The sequence below is a fragment of the Notolepis coatsorum genome (assembly GCF_963971535.1).
Source record: "Notolepis coatsorum genome assembly, chromosome: 9".
NCBI lineage: Eukaryota > Metazoa > Chordata > Actinopteri > Aulopiformes > Paralepididae > Notolepis > Notolepis coatsorum.
The window spans coordinates 66,994,367-67,018,825 of record NC_140173.1 but is presented as its reverse complement, the minus strand read 5'-3'; the positions used below and the strand labels follow the sequence as shown (position 1 = coordinate 67,018,825).

At 46.8% G+C, this 24,459-nt stretch overlaps 1 protein-coding gene across 1 annotated transcript in view; it reads right to left on the bottom strand.

The window, feature by feature from the left end:
- The window catches only part of aifm2 (AIF family member 2), a 34,987-nt gene that overhangs the window by 3,614 nt on the left and 6,914 nt on the right, over nucleotides 1-24,459 (bottom strand). Inside the window, exons 3-8 of the mRNA XM_084321374.1 lie at nucleotides 19,520-19,635; nucleotides 16,535-16,654; nucleotides 13,413-13,505; nucleotides 4,935-5,043; nucleotides 3,524-3,676; nucleotides 260-460 (exon numbers count right to left, since the gene is read on the bottom strand). Coding sequence (XP_084177500.1) covers nucleotides 260-460; nucleotides 3,524-3,676; nucleotides 4,935-5,043; nucleotides 13,413-13,505; nucleotides 16,535-16,654; nucleotides 19,520-19,635 — 792 coding nt within the window. The remainder of the gene's footprint in view (nucleotides 1-259; nucleotides 461-3,523; nucleotides 3,677-4,934; nucleotides 5,044-13,412; nucleotides 13,506-16,534; nucleotides 16,655-19,519; nucleotides 19,636-24,459) is intronic.

Sequence of the window (24,459 nt, the reverse complement as noted above, 5' to 3'; positions counted from 1 at the left end):
TCTGTAGTGTGGTAGTGAAAGGGTTAACCTTCTGTAGTGTGGTAGTGAAAGTGTTAACCTTCTGTAGTGTGGTAGTGAAAGTGTTAACCTTCTGTAGCGTGGTAGTGAAAGTGTTAACCTTCTGTAGCGTGGTAGTGAAAGGGTTAAACACTGAGCTAATGGAATCCCATCATTGATAATTCACTATCTAATCTAATCTAATGTAATCTAACTACAGCCGATATTGGCAAAGATAATCAGAAATGGCGGCACACTGTACCTGTGTGATAGGAGGTCATGGGCTTCCCAGACAGACTGTTGATGATGTTACTAACGGCTATGGCAGCATGCAGCCCAGCGTGATAAGCTAATTTAGGCTCCCTGACGTCTGCACAGTCTCCCACGGCGTACAGGTTGGTGTGACCTTCGACCTGCAGGTGCTTGTTCACCTTAAGGGCCCCGTTCTCTGCAAGGCACTCAGCTGAGGAAAAACAAGAACCTTTGTTGAAGTAAATATCTTTTTAGCTGCAGCGTTCTGGACCAGTTGCAGGCGGGACAGGGATAGGGTGACCAGATGCAAAAAGTCCAAAAGCAGGACAACAGTAAGATTTTGGTGGGACAAAGTTGGACAGATAGATAATGTAATTTTTTTTATTAGAATAACTCATCTTCACAGAATAGATAAAGGTTAAATCAAAATAAATACAAATTAAATACAGAATTATATCTCTCCACATTCATCTTGGCACTGGCAACCGGCTTGTTACCACCTAACATCTGTTTTAAATATTCAAACTTTATCACTTGACAGGAATGTCTTGTGTTCGATATTTTATTTTTTGCTTCGAAAAGAGGGACATCCTCTCAATATGTGGGACACGGTCTCAAATGGTGGGACAGTACAACCAAAAGGGGGACACCTGGTCACCCTAGACAGGGATGACTGACTAATCCCAGTGTACAGGACAGGGATGACTGACTAATCCCAGTATACAGGACAGGGATGACTGACTAATCCCAGTGTACAGGACAGGGACGACTGACTGATCCCAGTATAGAGGACAGGGACGACTGACTGATCCCAGTATAGAGGACAGGGACGACTGACTGATCCCAGTATAGAGGACAGGGACGACTGACTGATCCCAGTATACAGGGAATTGCTACAGTCTAAGCAGGAGGATATGAAGGCATGGATGACTTTCTCAAGACCTTTGAATGAGAGAAAAGACTTGATTCTGTCAACAGTACGAATCTGGAATAAACAGGCTTTTACCCGTTTGACCTGCTCGTCAACCTGAATGACTGAATGAGAGTCTGTACGTTTTAATGTTACATAATGTGGATCAACCATGTTCCCACAGCCCAACCTGAGTGTTGTGTTCATTCATAGTTAAAGACCGTAGAGGTTGAGTACTTTATTATCTAAATATGATAAGTTAGAGTGTTGTGTTCAATCGTAGTTAAAGAGAGTAGAGGCTGAATATTTTCTGGTGATATATCACATTCACACTCGCAAGTGATTTGGATTGATTTGCAAATACATGGGCTGTCCAAAGAATTTTAAAACAGACATATATGGTTCAATCAGTGCAACAGTTATTGCAGTTATTATTAATCACAGGTCATACATGCATGGATCACCATTAGGCAGCAAATACAAAATCTCTCATACATAATGCAACAGTGACCCCCTGTGGCCATTAACTTCAACTGCACCTCTAGCAAAGTCATTATGCGGAATCTGAAACATTGGTGATGGGTAACTTCCTCTGCCATAGAACTGCAGTGCACCTGGGCTGGAGATGAAACTAGGTGAAGAGTGAAGACTCATGGAGGCTGGAGATGAAACTAGATGAAGAGTGAAGACTCAGAGGCTGGAGATGAAACTAGGTGAAGAGTGAAGACTCATGGAGGCTGGAGATGAAACTAGGTGAAGAGTGAAGACTCGTGGAGGCTGGAGATGAAACTAGATGAAGAGTGAAGACTCATGGAGGCTGGAGATGAAACTAGGTGAAGAGTGAAGACTCAGAGGCTGGAGATGAAACTAGGTGAAGAGTGAAGACTCATGGAGGCTGGAGATGAAACTAGGTGAAGAGTGAAGACTCATGGAGGCTGGAGATGAAACTAGGTGAAGAGTGAAGACTCATGGAGGCTGGAGATGAAACTAGGTGAAGAGTGAAGACTCAGAGGCTGGAGATGAAACTAGATGAAGAGTGAAGACTCAGAGGCTGGAGATGAAACTAGGTGAAGAGTGAAGACTCATGGAGGCTGGAGATGAAACTAGGTGAAGAGTGAAGACTCAAGAGGCTGGAGATGAAACTAGGTGAAGAGTGAAGACTCATGGAGGCTGGAGATGAAACTAGGTGAAGAGTGAAGACTCAGAGGCTGGAGATGAAACTAGATGAAGAGTGAAGACTCAGAGGCTGGAGATGAAACTAGGTGAAGAGTGAAGACTCAGAGGCTGGAGATGAAACTAGATGAAGAGTGAAGACTCAGAGGCTGGAGATGAAACTAGGTGAAGAGTGAAGACTCATGGAGGCTGGAGATGGAACTAGATGAAGAGTGAAGACTCAGAGGCTGGAGATGGAACTAGATGAAGAGTGAAGACTCATGGCGGCTGGAGATGAAACTAGGTGAAGAGTGAAGACATGGAGGCTGGAGATGAAACTAGGTGAAGAGTGAATACTCAGAGGCTGGAGATGAAACTAGGTGAAGAGTGAAGACATGGAGGCTGGAGATGAAACTAGGTGAAGAGTGAACACTCAGAGGCTGGAGATGAAACTAGGTGAAGAGTGAAGACTCACGGAGGCTGGAGATGAAACTAGGTGAAGAGTGAAGACTCATGGAGGCTGGAGATGAAACTAGGTGAAGAGTGAAGACTCAGAGGCTGGAGATGAAACTAGGTGAAGAGTGAAGACTCATGGAGGCTGGAGATGAAACTAGGTGAAGAGTGAAGACTCAGAGGCTGGAGATTAAACTAGGACGGTGAAGAGTGAAGACTCAGAGGCTGGAGATGAAACTAGGTGAAGAGTGAAGACTCAGAGGCTGGAGATGAAACTAGGTGAAGAGTGAAGACTCAGAGGCTGGAGATGAAACTAGGTGAAGAGTGAAGACTCAGAGGCTGGAGATGAAACTAGGTGAAGAGTGAAGACTCAGAGGCTGGAGATGAAACTAGATGAAGAGTGAAGACTCATGGAGGCTGGAGATGAAACTAGGTGAAGAGTGAAGACTCAGAGGCTGGAGATGAAACTAGGTGAAGAGTGAAGACTCAGAGGCTGGAGATGAAACTAGGTGAAGAGTGAAGACTCAGAGGCTGGAGCTGGAACTAGGTGAAGAGTGAAGACTCATGGAGGCTGGAGATGAAACTAGGTGAAGAGTGAAGACTCATGGAGGCTGGAGATGAAACTAGGTGAAGAGTGAAGACGAGGCTGGAGATGAAACTAGGTGAAGAGTGAAGACTCAGAGGCTGGAGCTGGAACTAGGTGAAGAGTGAAGACTCATGGAGGCTGGAGATGAAACTAGGTGAAGAGTGAAGACTCACGGAGGCTGGAGCTGTAGGCAGACGAGTTGATCTTCTGGCCGGTGCAGCAGACCACCATGTTGACTGGGATCTCTGAGCCCTTGTCTGTGTGAACCACAATGTTCCCCCTGGTCACGTTGAGCTCCAGCTCGCTCAGGTGGGACACCTTCTGCCCTGCACTCAACAGACAGAGCAGAACCCGGTTACAGACTATAAACAATATGATTACTTAAAGACATTACAATAATAATCATTTAACCTTTATTTACCCAGGGTAGGTTCTCTGAGCATGGAATGCTTTTTTCCCCAGCAACGCCCTGCTTCACATTCACACAGTTCCATTCACACCTGGGAGCTGCCCAGTACAACCACAGTCTGACACTGTTGACCACTAGGAGCTGCCCAGTACAACCACAGTCTGACACTGTTGACCACTAGGAGCTGCCCAGTACAACCACAGTCTGACACTGTTGACCACTAGGAGCTGCCCAGTACAACCACAGTCTGACACTGTTGACCACTAGGAGCTGCCCAGTACAACCACAGTCTGACACTGTTGACCACTAGGAGCTGCCCAGTACAACCACATTCTGACACTGTTGACCACTAGGAGCTGCCCAGTACAACCACAGTCTGACACTGTTGACCACTAGGAGCTTCCCAGTACAACCACAGTCTGACACTGTTGACCACTAGGAGCTGCCCAGTACAACCACAGTCTGACACTGTTGACCACTAGGAGCTGCCCAGTACAACCACAGTCTGACACTGTTGACCACTAGGAGCTTCCCAGTACAACCACAGTCTGACACTGTTGACCAATAGGAGCTGCCCAGTACAACCACAGTCTGACACTGTTGACCACTAGGAGCTTCCCACTACAACCACAGACACTGTTGACCAATAGGAGCTGCCCAGTACAACCACAGTCTGACACTGTTGACCACTAGGAGCTGCCCAGTAAAACCACAGTCTTACACTGTTGACCACTAGGAGCTGCCCCAGTACAACCAGTCTGACACTGTTGACCACTAGGAGCTTCCCAGTACAACCACAGTCTGACACTGTTGACCACTAGGATCTGCCCAGTACAACCAGTCTGACACTGTTGACCACTAGGATCTGCCCAGTACAACCACAGTCTGACACTGTTGACCACTAGGAGCCACTAGGAGCTGCCCAGTACGACCACAGTCTGACAATGTTGACCACTAGGAGCTGACCAGTACAACCAGTCTGACACTGTTGACCACTGAACAACTCCACTGGAGCAGTTTGGGGGTTAAGTGCCTTGCACAAGGGCACTTCAATGGTTTTAATCAACTTTAATGACATGTTCGTGAAAATGATCTGAACTCAACAAAAAGTTCATGAATTCCGCACCAAACGACGTAGGGGTGTGAGGGTGTTGCTCTGTGTCTGAGATGCTTACCCAGGATCAGTTCCACTCCTTTCTCCAGTAGCACGTCCTTGGCCTGTCGTCTGACGCTGGGGATCAACTCTGGGTCTGCCAGGCCCACGTGAGAATGGATCAGAATCACCTTGTGGAGGGAGAGACAGGTCCAGGGTCAGTTCACACTCCAAATGGAAATCTGCAATACAATGTTTACTGTAGTCAAGTTCCTGTTCCTTTGTTAATCCCCACAGGAACATTCAGGTGTCATAGTATGGGGGAGGGGGGGGGGTACAGGCAGATTGATTGATTGATTGATTGAAAAGTTTATTAACAGATTGCAGAATGGGTACAGTACAGTACAGCTCAATACATACAATTGTTAAGGGGATGCAGACCAGAGAAAGACTTTCGTCTTGTTTACATCAGGGTCCCCCATTTTCAATTCATCATAACATATATGACATACATGACATACAGATAGACAGTACTGCTACATCTATACATTTATGACATATCAGATTTGCAAATACAGTACTGTTTGTGATACAAAAGTGTCCAGAAAAGGAGTGTATAATAGGTTGGGGGGGGGGGGGGGGGGGGTTGGGTAGGGGACACACACACATTTGACACTGTACATTGGAATATTGACAAAGCCTTACTTGGTCATTTACTGTACAACTAGGTTAGGACATTTGTAGGGGCCAGTTTCGAATTGCAGTCTCACGTAGGTGTTTTTTGAGAGTGTTTTTGAAAGTGGGTAGTGATTCACATTCCTTTACAGCTTTAGGTAGGGCGTTCCACATTGATGTGGCATAATTGCGAAACATGTTTAGTCCCTTGTTTGAGCCGAATCTGGGTTTTACATGATTTGTGGAGCTCCCTCTGGTGTTGTGATCGTGGTATTCACTGACCTTTGGGAAGTATTTTGACATGTACATGGGTACCTTGGTCGCGTAGTGTATCTTGTAGACCAGGCCCATTGCAAGTTGCTGTACTCTGTCGTCTACTCTAAGCCATCCTAGGTTGTCAAAGTGGGCAGGGGTGAGGTGGGTTCTAGGAGTCAGGTCAAGTAGTAGTCTGACTAGCTTGTTTTGAGATGTTTGTAATTTGTTTTTTAGTGCCTTTGAGGTGCTTTGGTACCATGAGGTGCAAGCATAGTCGTAGTACCCTTGAATGAGTGCTCCTGCTAGAGTCTTCAGGGTATTCTTGTTTACCAGAGAGGAGATCCGGTACAAGAATCGCGTTCGTTGGTTGACTTTTTTTATTACATTGGATGCCATTTTGTCACAGGAAAGATTAGCCTCTAGGATGGAACCCAGGTAGGTAATTTCATCTTTCCTTGTGATAATATTGTCACCCACTGTAACCGAGAAGCCGTCGGTCTTGCTGAGTTTGTTATTTGAACCGAAGAGAATGGACTCTGTTTTGCCCATGTGTAATGATAGTTTGTTGTCGGCGAGCCATATGCAGATTTTGCCTAGTTCCGAGCTGAGGGCTTTTTCAACCTGTAACTTGTTCTTGTCAGAGACCAGCAGGGCTGAGTCGTCCGCAAACAGGAACAAGTTGCAGTCACAAGCTGACGACATGTAATTTGCATAAATTAGGAATAGAAGCGGTCCTAGTATGCTTCCTTGTGGAACACCACAGCTCACTGTGAGGGGGGGGGATAGGGTACCGTTTACTTCCACCATCTGTTCCCTCCCCTCCAGGTAGGATTGTATCCAGCTCACTGATAAACTCAAAACCAATTGCTTTTAGCTTGTCAATCAGAATGGTGTGATTGACAGTGTCGAAGGCCTTTTGTAGGTCCAGCATGACCATGCCGCAGTATTTGCCCGCGTCCACCTCTTGTTTGATGTGGTCGTTCAAGTAGAGAAGGCATGTGTCAGTGGAGTGGGATGTTCTGAAGCCAGATTGGAATTCGTAGATTAGATTTTTTTCCGCAAGGTACTTTTCGATCTGTTCGTATACTATTTTTTCCATGACTTTCGAGATGGATGTAAGGATAGAAACAGGGCGGTAGTTACCCGGGTCTAATTTGCTGCCCTTTTTGTGCAGGGGTGTTACTCTCGCAATTTTGAAGTCCTTGGGGACGTGTCCCTGTTTTATGGAGAGGTTTATTATGTGTGTGATGACTGGGGTGATGGCTGCTGCTGAGAAAACAGAAAACATAATACTGTGGAATGGCCAAATTCTTAACTTTTGCTATGTGTGTGTGCGTGTGTGTGCGCACATGCAGGCCCAAAAAAGGTCCCTCCACAAATCTGATTAACTCATATCATAGATTAAACATATGTTTATTGCTGGCTACCATGACCCCCCCCCTTTCTTTTTATCCCCTCATGGGCCGGCCTGTGTGTGTGTGTGTCCTGAAGATAAGAACATCCATCGCTCCAAGTACAAACTTCAAAGTCAACATCAGTCTCAATGGAGGAGCAAATCTCCCCCACAACTCCTTTTATATATATATATATATATATATATATATATATATATATATATTTCCAATGCCCCTTCCAAATCCAATCTGAACTCATTCCCTCAGCTGTCATCTCCATGAACTCTGTACCACGATGACAGCCCCCCCCCACACATACCATATAAACTCTGAACTCCATTACCTACACCCTAGACTCTGTTCTGTTTCGTTATGGATCTCGCTCAGCATCATACTGCACTGTACTTCACTTCGTGCACGAGCACTGAATAAAAAATTCCACCATGTACCTTTACATCCCAACATTCGTCTGGCCACACCCCCATCCGCTTACCTTCATAAGCAGGTGTGTGGTCACCTACTCGCCTCCTTCTTCACTTTCACCACAAGGAAGTGCCTTCGGTAGATCCCCACTTGACGAGGTTGTTAGCTGAAGAAAGTTGAGACGCGTTTACATTGTGCTTATTTTTTTCTTCTCTCATATTTTCGATAGAAAAAACTAAGTCATAATGTCTACTCCGGAGAGTCGTGTTCGCAACGCTACTCTTCACCAGCGGTTCTCCATTTCCGCCTCCGTCGTGCGTCTTGGAGCGGGGCTGAGACCTCTCTCGTGGTCGGCAGCCACGCCCTGTAGGCGTCCGATGGGTAGTTTGCCTCTCCAAGGAGCTGGTGCACCGGTGCCGTCGCCTGTGCGATGGCCTGGTTCCGGCTCTGGTTCCTCTGTTTCCGAGGAATCGTCCGCTGTTGGGCGGCCGGTTCCCTTGGTTGCAGGGGATTTGAGACGCAAACTTTTTGCGTCGGTTCGCTCCCGTCGCAAGATGGTGGCTTGCAGACGCGAACGGCCCGGTTTTGGTGAGTTGCTGGAGCCAGGTGAGGATGCGTCGGTCTCTACATGCCCGATGGAAACAGAGGACTACATGATAGAGGCGGACGGGTTCTTATTTGAAGGCCCGGTGGAGACAGGTATCCTGCCCGTCCAGGTAACACTGGAGGGGGGTGAGATGTCTCCTTGGGGCGCCTCGTTCGAAGACGTTGGGGAAGAACCTCTGACTCGTCGGCGGGATGCCCTGCTATCAGCCACATCGGAGTGTGGCTCCTTGACCAGTAGCAGCCTGCTGTATGTGAGGGATGCGGGCTCGGTGGAGGAAAGTCTGCAGGGGGAACTGCGGGCATTGTTTCCCGAGCTCATGGCGGCAGTCGCAAACGGCGTGCCGCTGCCGCAGCCACTGCCTGTTCCTGTCCCTGATGATCTCATAGGTCATCTATGGCAGCGTCGCCCGGTGAGAGGGGTGGACGTTGTCTACCCATTTTTCCCCTCAATGGCGGCCTATGTCCGTCAGGGCCAGGTGGTCTCCCACATCATAGGCCTTACTCCTGCCTACATGCAAGTCACGCGGGTGGCGGGTTTGGTCGACGGTATGAAGGAGGGCGTGCCACGGCTTGATAGGCCGATGGCGGCGCTCCTTTGTCCGGAAGTGGTGTGGGAGCCTTTACGGAAGCCGGTTCCCCAAGGGAAATCGGCGAGGCGGTTGGCATACTGGAGTGACCAGTCATTTATTTCCGGAACACAATCTCTAGCTGCCGCGTCTAACATCGCGCAGCTGGCAAGATTCATGTCCGGGATATTGACGGGCGGCATGGAGCGGAGTGATGTACAACATGACCAGCTCGCCCAGGCGGCAGGAGCTATCCTGCATCTGACTCAGCCGCAGGCTATAGCCGCTGGCAAAGTGCACGCCCTGGCAACTCTGGTCCAGCGCCACCTTTGGCTGGAGCAGGCTCGTGTGCCGGAGAAGAAGAGAGTTCCACTTCTGACGGCACCCCTCTCCGATGCTGGACTATTCGGGAAGGCCCTGCAGTTGATGACCTCGACGTGCAAAGAGATGCAGGAGGAGCGCTCCGTGCTCCAGCCTCATTTTCCCCCTCCCGATGTCGCCGGTGGAGTCAGACGGCTGCCACGTCGTCGATCAACTTCCGCCGTGGCCGCTGCTGCCACCACCACCATCCTTCGAAGAAGAAGGCCAGGAGGAAAGAGGGCGCCTCCGCTACAGCCGGCCCATCTACGCCCGGAGGCGACGGTAGGGACCGTCGAGACCAGCCGGCGATTGTTTACCGTCCCTCCGGTGCTCCCCGGGGTGGCAAATCCCGAGCGTCTCGCGGCAGGCATCGCTAGGACCCAGTGACTTTTTTCCCCTGCGGTCCCCTCTGTTCCCTTCCCGGCCCACCATAATATGATTTTGTTCGAAAATAAAGAGTCCCCTCTAAAGGGGGACTGTATTTTTTGTTAACAAACTGTGTGTTTATTCACCAAACATATGATGGGGTTGCAACGTGTGAATCTTCACTAGTATGGGTTGATAGGAGGGTTACGTTCATGTTAAGAGCTTAAGCAAGGCCTGCAGCCTACACTCTGTTGAAAAAGGGTTTTTTCTGCCTCGGCCTGAATCTCCACATAAAGGTAGAGGCTACTTGTATGTTCTGTTGCTTACACAGTGATGTTGAGCTACAACACTGTTGTGTTGGGTTTGCAGTAATGCTCGTATGAACACGTACCACGGCTCAGCCGTTCTCTCTCTCTCTATCAGTGTTTTTTCTGTGTTACAACATGGATGCGGGTGTAGGATTCACACACACACACGACTTGGTCTTGTTATAAACCCTGTTCACAGATTGTCTGTGGTTAGCGTGCATTGTATTAGCTTGCGCTATTCATTAGCATTGCTACTAAAGGTATCATATGGCTAAAGTTGTTGTTGTATGCAAGGGCTGGGCTTGTGAGGGGGTACCAGATAAACCCCTCCTTCCCTCTTCTGATTGGTCAGGGGGTTTGTTCCTCTCTTGTTAGTCCAGTCGGGGCCAAGCTGTTAGAAGGCTTGGCAGGGAGGGGGGGGGGGGGCAAAGGGTTTCCCTGACTCTGCACCTATTAACAGGCGTTGAGTCTTGGGTTAACTACGCACGTTGTTATTTGACGATGGCTTCCGTGAGTTTGACCCGTATGTAAGGTCTGTTATTGTCAAAGTGTCGGGATAGAGCGTAGGAATTACGGTTCCACTACGCTCGATATATGTGTAACTTGAGTCGGTTGGTCACATGACTCAAGATTACCATGGCTTTTTCAATCTATGGCTCACGTGGGAAGTCTCTCTGGGGAGTTCCGTCTATCCTCTGTGGTGGAGATGACGGGATATAAAAATGTAAACAGTTTTTATCCTCAGCTGTGTCAAGTGGGATTCATGTCAGCCGGTGTTTCTTTCTTTTTTAATAAAAGAATGTGGAGTATATGAAGCACCACACCCTTCTTGTCGTTCTCCAAGGCGCCTTGAGGGTTCAATGGGGGGTCTGGTTAGACTGTTCATTGATGTGTTTTGTGTCCCGACGCATGCATGGTGCTAGCTCGGGGTGTTTCTGATAAGAATCATGCGGGTGGCTAGTACGCCTTGGTTGCTTGTTATTGAAACAGCGTTTTTATAAAGCAACTGGAATGGGTTTTTCTTTTTTTTTCTTTTTTTCCCCTCTTCCGAGAGCCTGTTACTGGGTCTCGACGGATTCTCGTTCATATCTGGGGGATGTTAACGGAATAGATCAGAACATAGGTAGAGGGGTCTCACGCCCTTGGGGTGGGCCACCGAGCACGGTTCAAACCGGCCCGTCTGGATGGTGCCCTCTTTTCATGTTTTTAGATCAACACGCATATCTGCCCCTTCTCCTGGAGTAGGCATGTCGGCGTGGTTAGGGCACGGGACTGGTTCTGGTCACGCTGGTCCAGGTCAGTTAACCCGTTGTCCGCCGGGGATGCAGATCTGCTGTTCTGGTACCCTGAGGGACTTGGGTTTTTTTCAGGGGGAAAAAATGCCGGGTCGGCCCGGGTGTCACAAGGTTAGGCGTTATGGAGACCCTTGTTGGGTACATGTTGTACTCTGCACTATCATAAGGGGCTGGTTCTCTTTTCTTCGCTCCTCTCTCACGCATGGCGAAGAGGGGGCTGTTGGGGTGGTCTTTGGACCTCCTCTGGTAACCCTGTGCTTCCCGAGCCGCCGGGCCCGGTCCAAAGTAAAGTTTTGTTGATACCGTAGGCCTGGGATAACCCTTTTGGAAACTGAAACGCTTGTACTGCGGTATAGCTGGTGTATATATCCGCAGGTGTGTTTTGGAGTTTTTCTTGAGGGGTTATAGGAACAACCACCGTCTGTACCAAGAGGGTGGTTGATTCCCTGGTATGTTGGGGCAGTGTCAACTCCCGGGTTGCCCGGTTGAGTGTGCCCCTGCACGTTCATGACGTCTGCCAATCATGTCAGCCTTCTCTGCCTCGACCCCTCTGGGTGGTTTTTTTTTAATGGAGGCTTTGTCATGGTGACCAACAACGCCAGCATACGCCCCTTCCGCCGGGGGGGCTGTTTTCAGCTGACTCCTTTGGCGCCTGTCTCGTCCACAGTGCTCCAGGCTCGGGTTACAGCCTGCTGCCTGGTTTCCCCGGTGCGCTGCCTGCTTCCGTTGGTTAACGGCTTACGGCCATGCTGACTGCCTGTGTTTCAGAGTCAGTGTGCCAGGCGGTGTACTATTGGGGGGAAAGGGCCCGCTCTTGGAGGGGCCTTATCCGAATACGCTGGCGATGTGGGGGGCGGTGTCACTAAGTGACCGCCTGGTGGGGTCTTGATGCCTGGCGTCATTGACCTCTCCGGGCCCCCTTTTTCCAGGGGATCCAGTCCCTTCAGTGGGTCTGGGTCTTCCTTCGCGCTCCGCTGCTACAGCCTTGCCACTGGGTTGGGTTTGCTCTTGACCCCGTGATTTTGGGGGCAGTAACGAGGTTGTTCCTTCCGTTCGTTCCCTGGTGGCATGCGGGTTGTGCGTGTGTGTAGTCGTGGGGTCAAGCGTTGAGTTGCTTGAGTTCCTCTTCGCACGGTCGGATCCGTCTCCCTCCCGTAAGCCTCCAATAGGGGGGGTATCCTCCATTAGGGAGGGTCAGGGGGGCTCGGTCCTCCCCGGTCTGATGGTTGTGGGGGGCCTCAGCGGGGTACATTTGTCAGGCTATGGCTCTCGCTCAGCCTCCCTTGTGCAGTATGATGCTGAGCGAGATCCATAACGAAACAGAACGTAAGGTTATGTATATAACCAAGTTCTGTGAGTTATGGTGACGCTCAGCATAAGACGCCGCTGCAGCCCTTGATCTCGCCTTGTAGTGAAAGTTTGGGAAGGAGGCGAGTAGGTGACCACACACCTGCTTATGAAGGTAAGCGAATGGGGGTGTGGCCAGACGAATGTTGGGATGTAAAAGGTACATGGAATTTTTTATTCAGTGCTCGTGCACGAAGTGAAGTACAGTGCAGTATGATGCTGAGCTTCACCATAACTCACAGAACTTGGTTATATATACATAACCTTACGTTACCCTTACTGTATGAACTCTGTTACCTAGACTCAATTTATACCTACCTACTGCTTTCACCGTCTACAACTGCCCTACACTACACTGTAATCATAGTAATCATAACTACCTACCTCATACTATAGTCTACCCATATAACTATGTATGATAGCATGTACAATAGTGCCGTATATACCATATGCATATATCTGAATATAACCCATACAACTCTGTATGATAGCATGTACAATAATGCTGTATATACTGTATATATATATATTTATTCTTATCATATATAAATTTATCCACATCCGTCTGTACACACCTGCATATAATCTTTTTTCTGTAGATACTATATCTGTATTCACTCAGGCATTTGTACTATATCTGTACATATCCCTTACCTACTCTTACTAGTTACGCTGCTGGCCAGTATGACTTACTACCATAGTGTCTTTACCTGCATCACTGTACATATTAATACTACAACTCTGTACAAACATCTGATTAGCACTATTACTCAGTAGTACTCATTTATATATCTTATACCCACTTTAATCACCTGTACATTGTATATTACTATTGCACTTTACTGTTACATTTGCATTCGGGTTGGATGTCAAACCGCTTCTCGTTGTACTGTATTTGTGCTGGATGATGACAATACATTTGAATCATGTGATGTGACCTGGACTCTGACAGTGGGACGTGTCACCTTCTTGCTGGGGTATTCTGTCTTCACCTCAGCAGCCATCTCCACCCCCGTGGAGCCTCCTCCCACCACCAGCACTGTCTCTGCTGCCTGGATCTAATCAGAGGCCAACAGACAACATGGCGGTCAACAAATATCAAACAGACCAGTACAGACACATATATTAAGATCAACCCGAGACAGCAGGCCAGACTGAGTCATCACTAGACTCGCCCTGTAGTCTGTGATACCGGTGTTACTTGGTGGTTTAGGCTCCACAGAGTACATTACATGTTTTTATAATGTAAATAAAACCCATTTAGTTCATTTTCCCATATCAGTGCCCACATTCTAATAAAAAAAACACTAATTTGTAAAATACTAAACGTGTTATCAAGCGTGTAAGTCAGACAACATTATAAACTGAATGTGTCACAGCAGCTATTTCTAGGTTTCCCTTTCACTTACAGAGTAGTTTTAACTTCACGTGAAGGAGAGAAAGAAGCTCTAGAGACAATATGACATGTTACACAACGATAGAGGAGGAAGTAGAAATATTTCAGATTAAACCTCCAGCAGCGAAAGCTCGAGTGGAGAGGAGCTCAGAGGACGAGGCCAGACCAGCAACAGATGTAGACGGACAGACACAGTGGGTCAATGTAGCCCCATAACCTTAACTCATTCAGCGCCAGCGTGTATCCCCATCCCTGCTGTCAATGGGCCACGCTTTAAAAGATAGGCATTTTCACGATGCATCACGATGTTTGCAGAGCTATATCTATATTCTATATTATAGCTATGGAGACAATACTATGGCTCATTTGACAGTCACTATCTCTCCATACTAGCTGTACTGTACTGTACCCATTCTGCAATCTGTTAATACAATTTTCAATCAATCAATCGTCCAACATGTAAAAATGTATACGTTCGCGGGAATAATTCCGGGAAGCTGAGTGATGGAGCGCTATGTGCATCTTGCGAAAGTCGTTCGTGTTGCTCGCCTGGACACGATACTATTTACAAATCAAAAGGTATATAATAGGTATTATGTTTCATCATGAAGGCATCAAAGGGGGGGGGGTAGTTTTGTGATGCTCTGACCGTCAGCAACGGTATACGTTTTGGAGTACGTAACATATGATCGTTGCGATCGATGTGAAATCATTGTAGGATCAAAGTAGAATTGATGTCATATAGTCCTTACCTTTGCTAGGAGGTATTCCAAAATGAATATTCCAATTGTCTGATCGCGATTTCCAGTATTGATGTCCATGGGGTCCCTGACATGAAATGGGACAAACTATGCATCAAGTGTGCTGGACGTGTTCCAAGTGGCTCGAATGAAGCCTTTCACTTGCCCAGGTACCATTTCTCCACCCGGACCATATAAAATGTAACACACAGTGTGAAATAAGGTTTCAAAGGGTAGGCGATACTGCCACCCAGGGGCGTAGCTGGGGGGGGGGGGTAGCTTAGGATGATTCCAAGGGCCCAGCACTGGGGGGGGGGGGCCCAAAAAAAAGATGTTTGTTTCTGAAGTGTGTGTGTGTGTGTGTGTGTGTGTGTGTGTGTGTGTGTGTGTGTGTGTGTGTGTGCGTGCGTGTGTGTTATATAGAGAGAGAGGGGGGGCTTTGGTAGACTATTGCATTGGTCCATTCATTGAAGATAGATAGCAAGTATTAGGTATATATCTCGTATACTACATTTATAATGATTCAAATGGTGATTTCATTGGATGTTTACTGTTAATGCTTGTGTGTCTAATTTGATGTTATGTATAAAAAATTATAAAAAAATAAAATACAAAAAACAAAAACAAACAAAACAAAAAAAAGATGAACGCAATGCGACATCCTTTACTAGGCTCACCCACCAACAGTGCAGGTGCTGAACTGCTGATCCGAATGTATAGGTAAAAACCATACTATGCGTTTTCATCAATAAATAAATGGCAAAAAAATAATTATCTTGCGCGCTCGCATTCACTGGGGGCCTACAAATACATTATTTCATGGGGCCCACAATCTACAGCTACGCCCCTGCTGCCACCTACTGTAGCAGGATTCGGCCGGCATTGCAATCTCGGGGTCTCAGAATGAGTCCCAATGATACACAAGGTCCATGAGACTGTATAGGAAAAAAAATCGGGGCGAACGGGTAGCGCAGCGGACTAAGCGTCTGTCTACCACCACAGAGACAGTGGGATCGAATCCAGCTGTGGTGCTTCCGGGTTGGCCGACCGTCCATACTAACACAATTGGAAGTGTTAGCGGGTGGGAAACCCGGCGAGGGTGGGTCCTGGTCGTTGTAAACAGCGACTCCTACAGTTCGGTCGGGCGCCTGTACAGCAAGGGAAGTATCTGGGAGAGGTAGTGTGATCCTTCCACACGTTACACTCTCCCAGTGAGAGTCCGCGCTGCCAGGTGAAAAGAAGCGGTGGGCTGGGTACACATGTGTCGGAGGAAGCATGTGATAGTCTCTGCCCTCCCGGACCGACGGTAGGGGGTAGAGTGCGCAACAACCAGGAAGGGGATTGGGAATTGGCATAACGACTAACATTGGGAACGGAGAACAACGGAAAAAGGGGGGGGGGGAATAAAATCGAATAAAAGAAAAAACTATCGAAAACCCGACTATACTCGGGTTTTGGCGCTCAACGCATGGCGAGATAAACCGACTATAGTCGTGATTGCCGCTGAAAGTGTTAAAGATCAAAGCAATCGCTCTACAGATATTGAGCGTAATTTTGTAAAATGTGTTGTCATGAGTTTATTAGTAGTATTATGTAGTTTGACTGATAGATAGACAAAATGGGTTTATTTATGTTGATTTAATTTGGTTGTGTTGATGTTTCAATTATTTTGCAAAATGGGTATATTCTGTTTGGTTTTACACAATATGTCTATCGGTGTGTTGTGTGTGTGTAGGGGCAGGTATATATAAGATTTTTTCTTCTTCCTGTTCCTTTCGGCCATGGTATTTGGTGAATTATATGAATATGTACTGTTGGACTGTGGTAATTCCATGTACGAATAAATAAATGATGATTATGATTAGTCATAGGAAATTCTGCATGGGAAAACCGCGACAACCCTAATCCTCTCCTCCTCTGCTACACACAATTCTTCCCCCAGAAGATCTACCTCCTTAACAAAGTCTTCATATGCATTAATGGCCGTCCGGTAGGAGGCCACCATGTTGTATTTGCCAGGGAAGGGTCCATCCGTCCCCGTACACAGTATGAGGTGGGAGTAGTGGATTTCCTACAAGGACAAGAAGACAGAAGTCATGAAACAATCATACATCATCATCAGACAGACATCCCACTGGACGACTGATATGAGTAATGATACGAAATTGACCGTATTCACATGGAGGCCATTTGTGGGAACAGGGTGTGAATATGGCCAATAGGCAACAACCACTCAATCAAATCATTCACATTCTATGGCCTATAACATAGGATATAGGGATGCTAGGGACATGTTCCTACCATAGACATGTCCCTACCAAAGACACATGTCCCTACCAAAGACATGTCCCTACCAAAGCCACAGAAACACAAATTGTCCTACAAAAATAAATTGCAGAGTGAAAACTGTAGTTTTAGTTTATAATCGCAGTCTTGTAAAACAGAGTATTTTTATCTGTTGTAAAAGTGCAGGTTGACAGCTGCATCAGCTGCATCAAGAACCAGCAAGCTGTCATATTATCTGCAATATACAAACAACAACCTGGGCTTTCCTCCCTCCCTCTCCTCTAACCCTCATCTCTTATAGGGAGGTGTAGTGGTTACGTCATTGTTGTTTCCGGCCGGTCCACCTCGCTTGAAATTGCAATGTATTTCCAATGGACACATTTCTAAATCGTCTCGTTTAAAACAAATAAAGCATGAACATTGGCATGGTGTACCTTTCTGTGTGTATTCATCCGCAATCTATAGCTCAACATGAAACAATTCGCAATTAATCGTAAAATAATTACGTATAATTTTATTTCAACCAAAACTGCGTAACACTTTAATCGCAGATGACGTGTTTAGACGTCATTCCTCGCCATGCTCATTCTGCCGAAGACGCCGTAACTCGTCTTTGATATCAATAATTCAAAAATCTGTGATCGAAATCATATTTCTCCTCCGGAGACATGAGATGTACTGGTGAGCTCCACTCAACTGTCTAACGGTTCAAGAGCGCCATCCGGTGGCCGATCGCCAGATCGGCCAAGAGGGAGGGGCGCGCCAAACAGAAAGTGCTCATCCATATTAGGCATGGGCGGTATGACAGTATTAAGGTATACCGGGGTATTTAGAGATGCCGACGGTATTGAAAATCAATACCGTCAAAATCACAGATCCATTTCAGTTTATATTACAGTGAAACGGAGATTTAACAGTGGTTGGTTGTAGTGCACTGCACACACGCACCAGCAGAGGGCGAGACCAGTCCTCGAGTCACTAGTGGAGCGAGGCAGCGAGCCGCAGAGCTGGTTGTCTATACACAGGAGGAGGGGAAACCCCGCTTCACTGGAAATTAAATGAGAGTCGAGACACGCTTACCGTTGCTGCCTGGTGCTGCGGGCTAACTGGCTATTCTGAGAGCTAACTGTTGTGTATGTGTATCACAACGGTGGTCACGCTTTACGGTAATGTTGCGACAGTGCTGTGAAAATACCGTAAAACGTTGTGGTAACGAGAGTGTGTGTTGTTGTGGACTGGTGGAACAAGCAAATAAACGGTAAAACGTTACGTCGCAGTCCGGTGTGTTTATGAATACACAATACTAACGTTACTAGGGTGCTGCGGGGCTCCTGGCTACCATTCTGAGAGTTAACGTTAGTATTACTAGGATGCTGCGGGCTTCTGGCTAGTGGCTCCATTCTGAGAGCTAATGATAGTAGCACTCTGATGCTGCGGGCTAACTGGCCATCTCCGCGATCTGTTTACTTGGTAACAGGGGTTGCCACGCCACCCCCCCCCGTCATACCGTTCAATACCGTACACCGGGGTATTATATAATAAAGGTATAACGGTATGAAAAAAGTGATACCGCCCAAGCCTAATCCATATGTCGTCCGGGCACTCGCGATCGGTAGCCGGACTCCATCTCAACACACTGGATAATCAATCGCTCGCCCTAACTCAATAAACAACGTTATTTGGACGTATATAGTATTATACAACCTGGAAATGGTTCATCAGGATCAACATCCCATAATCGAAAACTGTCTACTCCACGCTGATCGTCCAACGGCGCGAGGAAGATACGGTGAGTTCCAACGTTATTTTCTAACGTATTCTATACTAACTGATCTGATGATCATATGACCCACACTAGATGAATGGTATAACGTTGCCCACGGAATTATAAACGCCCCCTCGCCCATCCGGTCAATATCAGATGATACGTAGTAACTTCTAGAAGTACCTCCAGTTGAAATTTTTCATCTGGCAACGATCGCTACCAAACTGTATTTGATCATCAATATAATGCATTTAGAGCTATAAATCAAGTTCTGGAGAAAGCTGCAGAAAACGATAAAAACATACTTATACTTTAGACCATATTTTAGTATGAATATGTGAATGAAAAAGTATATCGTTGCTACACCCTGAACAATGGATATAGGACATTGAATGGGCCATAATAATGGCAATTTAGCAATAGAATTTAAAAGGTTATAGCCCTGCAAAGAAGGGGAACTTCTCCATAGACAAATAGAGCTGGCTAGGGATGGTAAATTATGAATTTGAACCATGGCGATCAAAGTGTTAAACAATAATGTTAGTGATAGAAGGGAACTCATTTTGTGCAAAAATGGAAAGCTTGCCAATGTTCATGAGGCAGAATTATTACAATAGCCGATAATACATTTTCCCAATAATAAATCCCTATACGGGTGGACCGCGCGGGAAACTAAAGTGACGTCAGACTACACCTCCCTATAGGCTACTCCAACTAAAACGTATACTATACTGTAGCCTATGGGTTATCTAGCATACAGACCATTTTTACAAATTTACAAGATTTCACATATTGCAAAGTAGATTCAACTTCAATATATTCAAAACATTCAATTGAAGGGTTTAACTATACTATAAGTATTTGACAGCGAAACGCACTGCCTACCTTCCCCTCTTCCAGCACCACAAGCTGTCTCTCTGTGTCGACCCCCGACACTCTGCCCTGGACGAAGCTCTCTCCAAAAGTCTCAACATATGGAATGAAGGTCTTCTGGGCAAAGCCTATGTAAGGAAGTCATGTGAAATTATTATTAGACTGATATTAGTGAACATCACACACTCATATGACATTAACAAATATACACCTGCATATAACCCATATAACTCTGTATGATAACATCTACAATAATGCTGTATATACTGCATATATATACGGCTGGACTAGCCCCGGGGAGGTGAAGATACTCTCCCGTTCATGCTCTCCCGACATGGAACACCTCTCGATCCAATGTCGCCCCTTCCATCTTCCACGCGAGTTCACTGCAGTGATCATGACTGCAGTGTACATTCCCCCCCAGGCGAGCGTCGGCAGGGCGCTAGCGGAACTACACGACCATCTAAACACACACCAGATCAAGCATCCAGGCGCGGCCATGATTGTAGCCGGGGATTTCAATCAGGCGAATCTGAAAAAAGTCATGCCGTCTTTCTTTCAGCACATCGTCTGCTCCACAAGGGGAGGAAATACACTCGACCACTGTTACACCCTGTTCAGAGCCGGATACAAGGCTGTACCGGCCCCACCATTAGCGGGAGTGACGAACACGTCGGATCATGCCGCCATCTTGTTGGTCCCTGCTTACAAACAAAGATCACGTGACGCCGTCGTGTCACGTGAGGTAAAAAGATGGACCGACCAATCAGAGGCCACGCTTCAGGACGCACTCGATGACGTCGACTGGGGAATGCTCGAGAGGAGCACCAGTGACGTCAGCGAGTTCACAGACACTGTGGTGAGCTTCATAACAACACTCGCTGAGGCCTAACAAAATTAATAGTTGGTTTCAGGTTGGTTGTCAGTTTGGCCATGGGTAGGTAGGGAATTTATTTTATTTTATTTTTTTATTTTATTCTTTCCCACGGCGACTATGGATAGGGAATTTCTTTATTTAATTAAAATGTTCACAACAACATGGATGCATGTACTCTGCCAGCATGTTTAATATCCATAATACTAAATGTTTGACTAAGATTTCTATGAAACTTTATTCTAAAAAAAAAAAAAAAAAAAAAAAACGATTTTTTTTCTTCTTTTTTTTTTAATAATTTTTTTAAAAAAACTCATAAAATATATTGGGTCGCACCTAAATCGGCAGGGTCGGTCGGCAACCTGAAACCAACTATTAATTTTGTTAGGCCTGATAGTATTGTCCCCACAAAAAAGGCGAGGGTGTTCCCGAACCAGAAACCATGGGTGGACAGTACTATCAGAGCAGCCCTGAACTCTCGCACCACTGCTTATAACCTGGGCAGAGAGTCAGGAAACATGGAAGAGTACAAGACAACAGTCTACACTCTGCGCAAGGCTGTTAAACTTGCTAAGAGGACGTATGCCGACAAGATGGAGGCACAAATGGCACAGAATGACACAAGAGGCTTATGGCAGGGACTGAGGACTATAACTGACTACAAAGTCATCGCCCCCTCAATGGGGAGCGACGACGCCTCCCTTGCGGACCAGCTCAACACCTTCTACGCGCGGTTTGGTGCAAACAGTGGCACTGCTAGCTCAACGGCTAGTGGCGTCACTGGTGCGCCGGCTGTTGTGGAGGGGGGGGGGGCATCCGCGGGGGGCGGGGACGCTCTCTCATTGACGGTACACAGTGTGAGAAGAGCATTTATGCAGGTGAACACCAGGAAGGCGGCTGGCCCAGATGGAATAACAGGACGCATACTCAAGTCCTGTGCTAACCAGCTAGCCCCTGTGTTCACCACCATATTTAATCGATCCCTGAAGGAGTCAGTGGTCCCTGCCTGCTTCAAGATGTCTACCATTATCCCGGTACCAAAGAAACCCTCCCCAGCAGGTCTCAATGACTACAGACCGGTGGCACTCATCTCTGTGGCCATGAAATGTTTCGAGAGGCTGGTCAAGGATCACATTTGTGCCTCCCTCCCCAGCGATATGGACCCTATGCAATTTGCATACAGGCCAAACAGGTCCACTGACGATGCGGTCTCCCAAGTACTGCACAGCACCCTCTCTCACCTGGACCGTCAGAAGGGGGGCTATGTGAGACTGTTGTTCATTGACTACAGCTCAGCGTTCAACACCATAGTCCCCACCAGACTGGTGGACAAGCTGATCGAGCTGGGTCTGAGCCCCGCTCTGAGCGCCTGGGTACTGGACTTTCTGAGTGAAAGACCCCAGGCGGTCAGGGTGGGGGGTCAGACCTCCAACACCATCACCCTGAGCATCGGGTCCCCCCAGGGCTGTGTTCTGAGCCCCCTGCTGTACTCACTATACACACACGACTGTGTGGCCAAGTTCAGCTCCAACTCCATAGTGAAGTTCGCAGACAACACGTGGTGGTGGGGCTGATCTCGGACAACGACGAGAAGGCCTACCGGGAGGAGGTTGAGGTACTGGAACGCTGGTGCCAGGACAACAGCCTGCTCCTGAACATTGGTAAAACCAAGGAGCTGATCGTGGATTATAGGAGAGGACAGCAGGAGACACACACACCACTGAGGATAAACGGGGCCACCATGGACAGGGTGAGCAGCTTTAAGTACCTGGGGGTCCACATCTCAGAGGATCTGACATGGTCAACACACATAGACACAGTTGTAAAAAAGGCGAAGCAGCGCCTCTACCACCTGAGACAGTTAAGGAAGTTCAGAGTATCGGGGAAGATACTCCAGTCCTTCTACTCCGGAGCTGTAGAGAGCATCTTGACTGGAAACATCACTGCCTGGTATGGCAACAGCATGGCACAGGACAAGAAGGCCCTACAGAGAGTGGTGCGCTCTGCAGAGCGTACCACGGGTATTGCACTACCTCCCCTGCAGGTTCTATACAACAAGAGGTGCAAATCCAGAGCCTGCAGAATAATGAAAGACCCTCACCACCCCAATAACAGCCTGTTCCAGCTGCTGAGGTCAGGCAGACGCCTGCGAACACCAGCTACTAGGACAGAGAGGCTTCGGCTCAGCTTCTTCCCCCAGGCCATCAGAGCATTGAACAATGAACACTGAGGGTCACAGAACACTGAACCCTACACACACAAGCACACATTAGCACACGCACGACACACACGCTGTGCACGCTCGCACACTAGCAGCCACTTTAACATGAGAAAGCACTCACTCATGCTGCACACGCCCACACTTATGGCCACAAAAAAGGTCACTTTAAAAATAGTATAGCAACAGTGTATTGCACTACCAAGGGACCTAGCATGTCCTTCATGCTCTGTAAATAACTATGTACAAATACCGTGATGTCCCACTATGTTACCTGTTTATTGCACAATGTTGTCTATTGGATTCTACACTAGCAGCCACTTTAACATGAGAAAGCACTCACTCATGCTGCACACGCCCACACTTATGGCCACAAAAAAAGGTCACTTTAAAAATAGTATAGCAACAGTGTATTGCACTACCAAGGGACCTAGCATGTCCTTCATGCTCTGTAAATAACTATGTACAAATACCGTGATGTCCCACTATGTTACCTGTTTATTGCACAATATTGTCTATTGGATTCTATTATATGTTGTACTACTGTATTGCACATCGTTGCGGGCAAGACCACCCGCATTTCATTGTATACTTGTATGCCGTGACAAATAAAACTCTTGACTTGATATATATATATATATATCCACATCTGTCTGTACATACCTGCATATAACCCTTATTACATATCTGTAGATAGATACTATATATATTATATATATATATTAGTGCTGTCAGGCGATAAAAAAAAATCTAATTAATTACAGAATTTGTAATTAATTAATCTAATTAATCGCATAACCTTTTTTTTTACTACGATCTTGCGGCACATCTGCGCATATTGACGAGAGGAAGTGGCACAGCCAAAAGTGAGTTCAGTCCTTTGAAGGAAGAGACCCAGGGCTTTCGATGGGCTTTCGAATTTCGAAAGACTACACTACCCAGCTCACGCCAGCCCCTGTCAATCCTCGGACTTCTGGATTTACTTTTTAATTTCTCTTATTTTTCGGGATTATCTCCCACAAACCTGAACGTTATTGCCATAAAACAGAACGCAGTTAGTTTCTCTACCTTTCTGTAAACGTCTAGGAAAAAACGGCGTTGCAATCTGATGAAAAACGGTAGAGAAATGTACATTATAAAAAAAGTGTTTACAGTAGATTTCATTCACGGTTCGTGAATCACGCCTGGTGAAACTAAATCCAGATTGAACTCTGCCATTGGAAAGGGGAGATTTGGCCCGATCCATAGATGTGCGACTTGGCCATAATAAGGTAATTTATAGGCCTGATATTCTATATTCTATAATCATATTTCAAATTGCATGTGTCCGGATGGCAGAATTCAGTACTGTAGCTACAAAACCTTCTGTTTAATCATCTTCCCTTTATTCATTTGCTTAGATTTTCCAGGTCTGGTCCATTTTAGCATGGTGTTATTCACAGTCAAAGATTTAAAAAATTTATAAAAGATTTAATTGATATTCTAATTTGGTTTATTACAATTTACTCAAGCCTAGTAACAGACACAGTATTTCTGACACTGGGAATACATTCCCTGCAGGGGCGTAATTAACGGGGCGGACACGGGGGACATGTCCCCTGCATGTTTTCAGAAGGCAGTTATTGTCGCCTGCACTTTTTTACCGTCCAAAACAATGTTACACGATAATAAACAGAGACGCGACGCACACGGAAAACGGCAGCTTGTTCCCTCTCTGAGCTCAGGTCTCTGACGACCTGAGCTATTGTTATGCAAAGACAAGTAGCCCGGTGAGTACTTGGCGGGGGACGAGTCACATTTTTGTGTGCATGCGCCAAGTACCGAGTCCGACCTGGCTACTTGTCTTTGCATAACAATAGC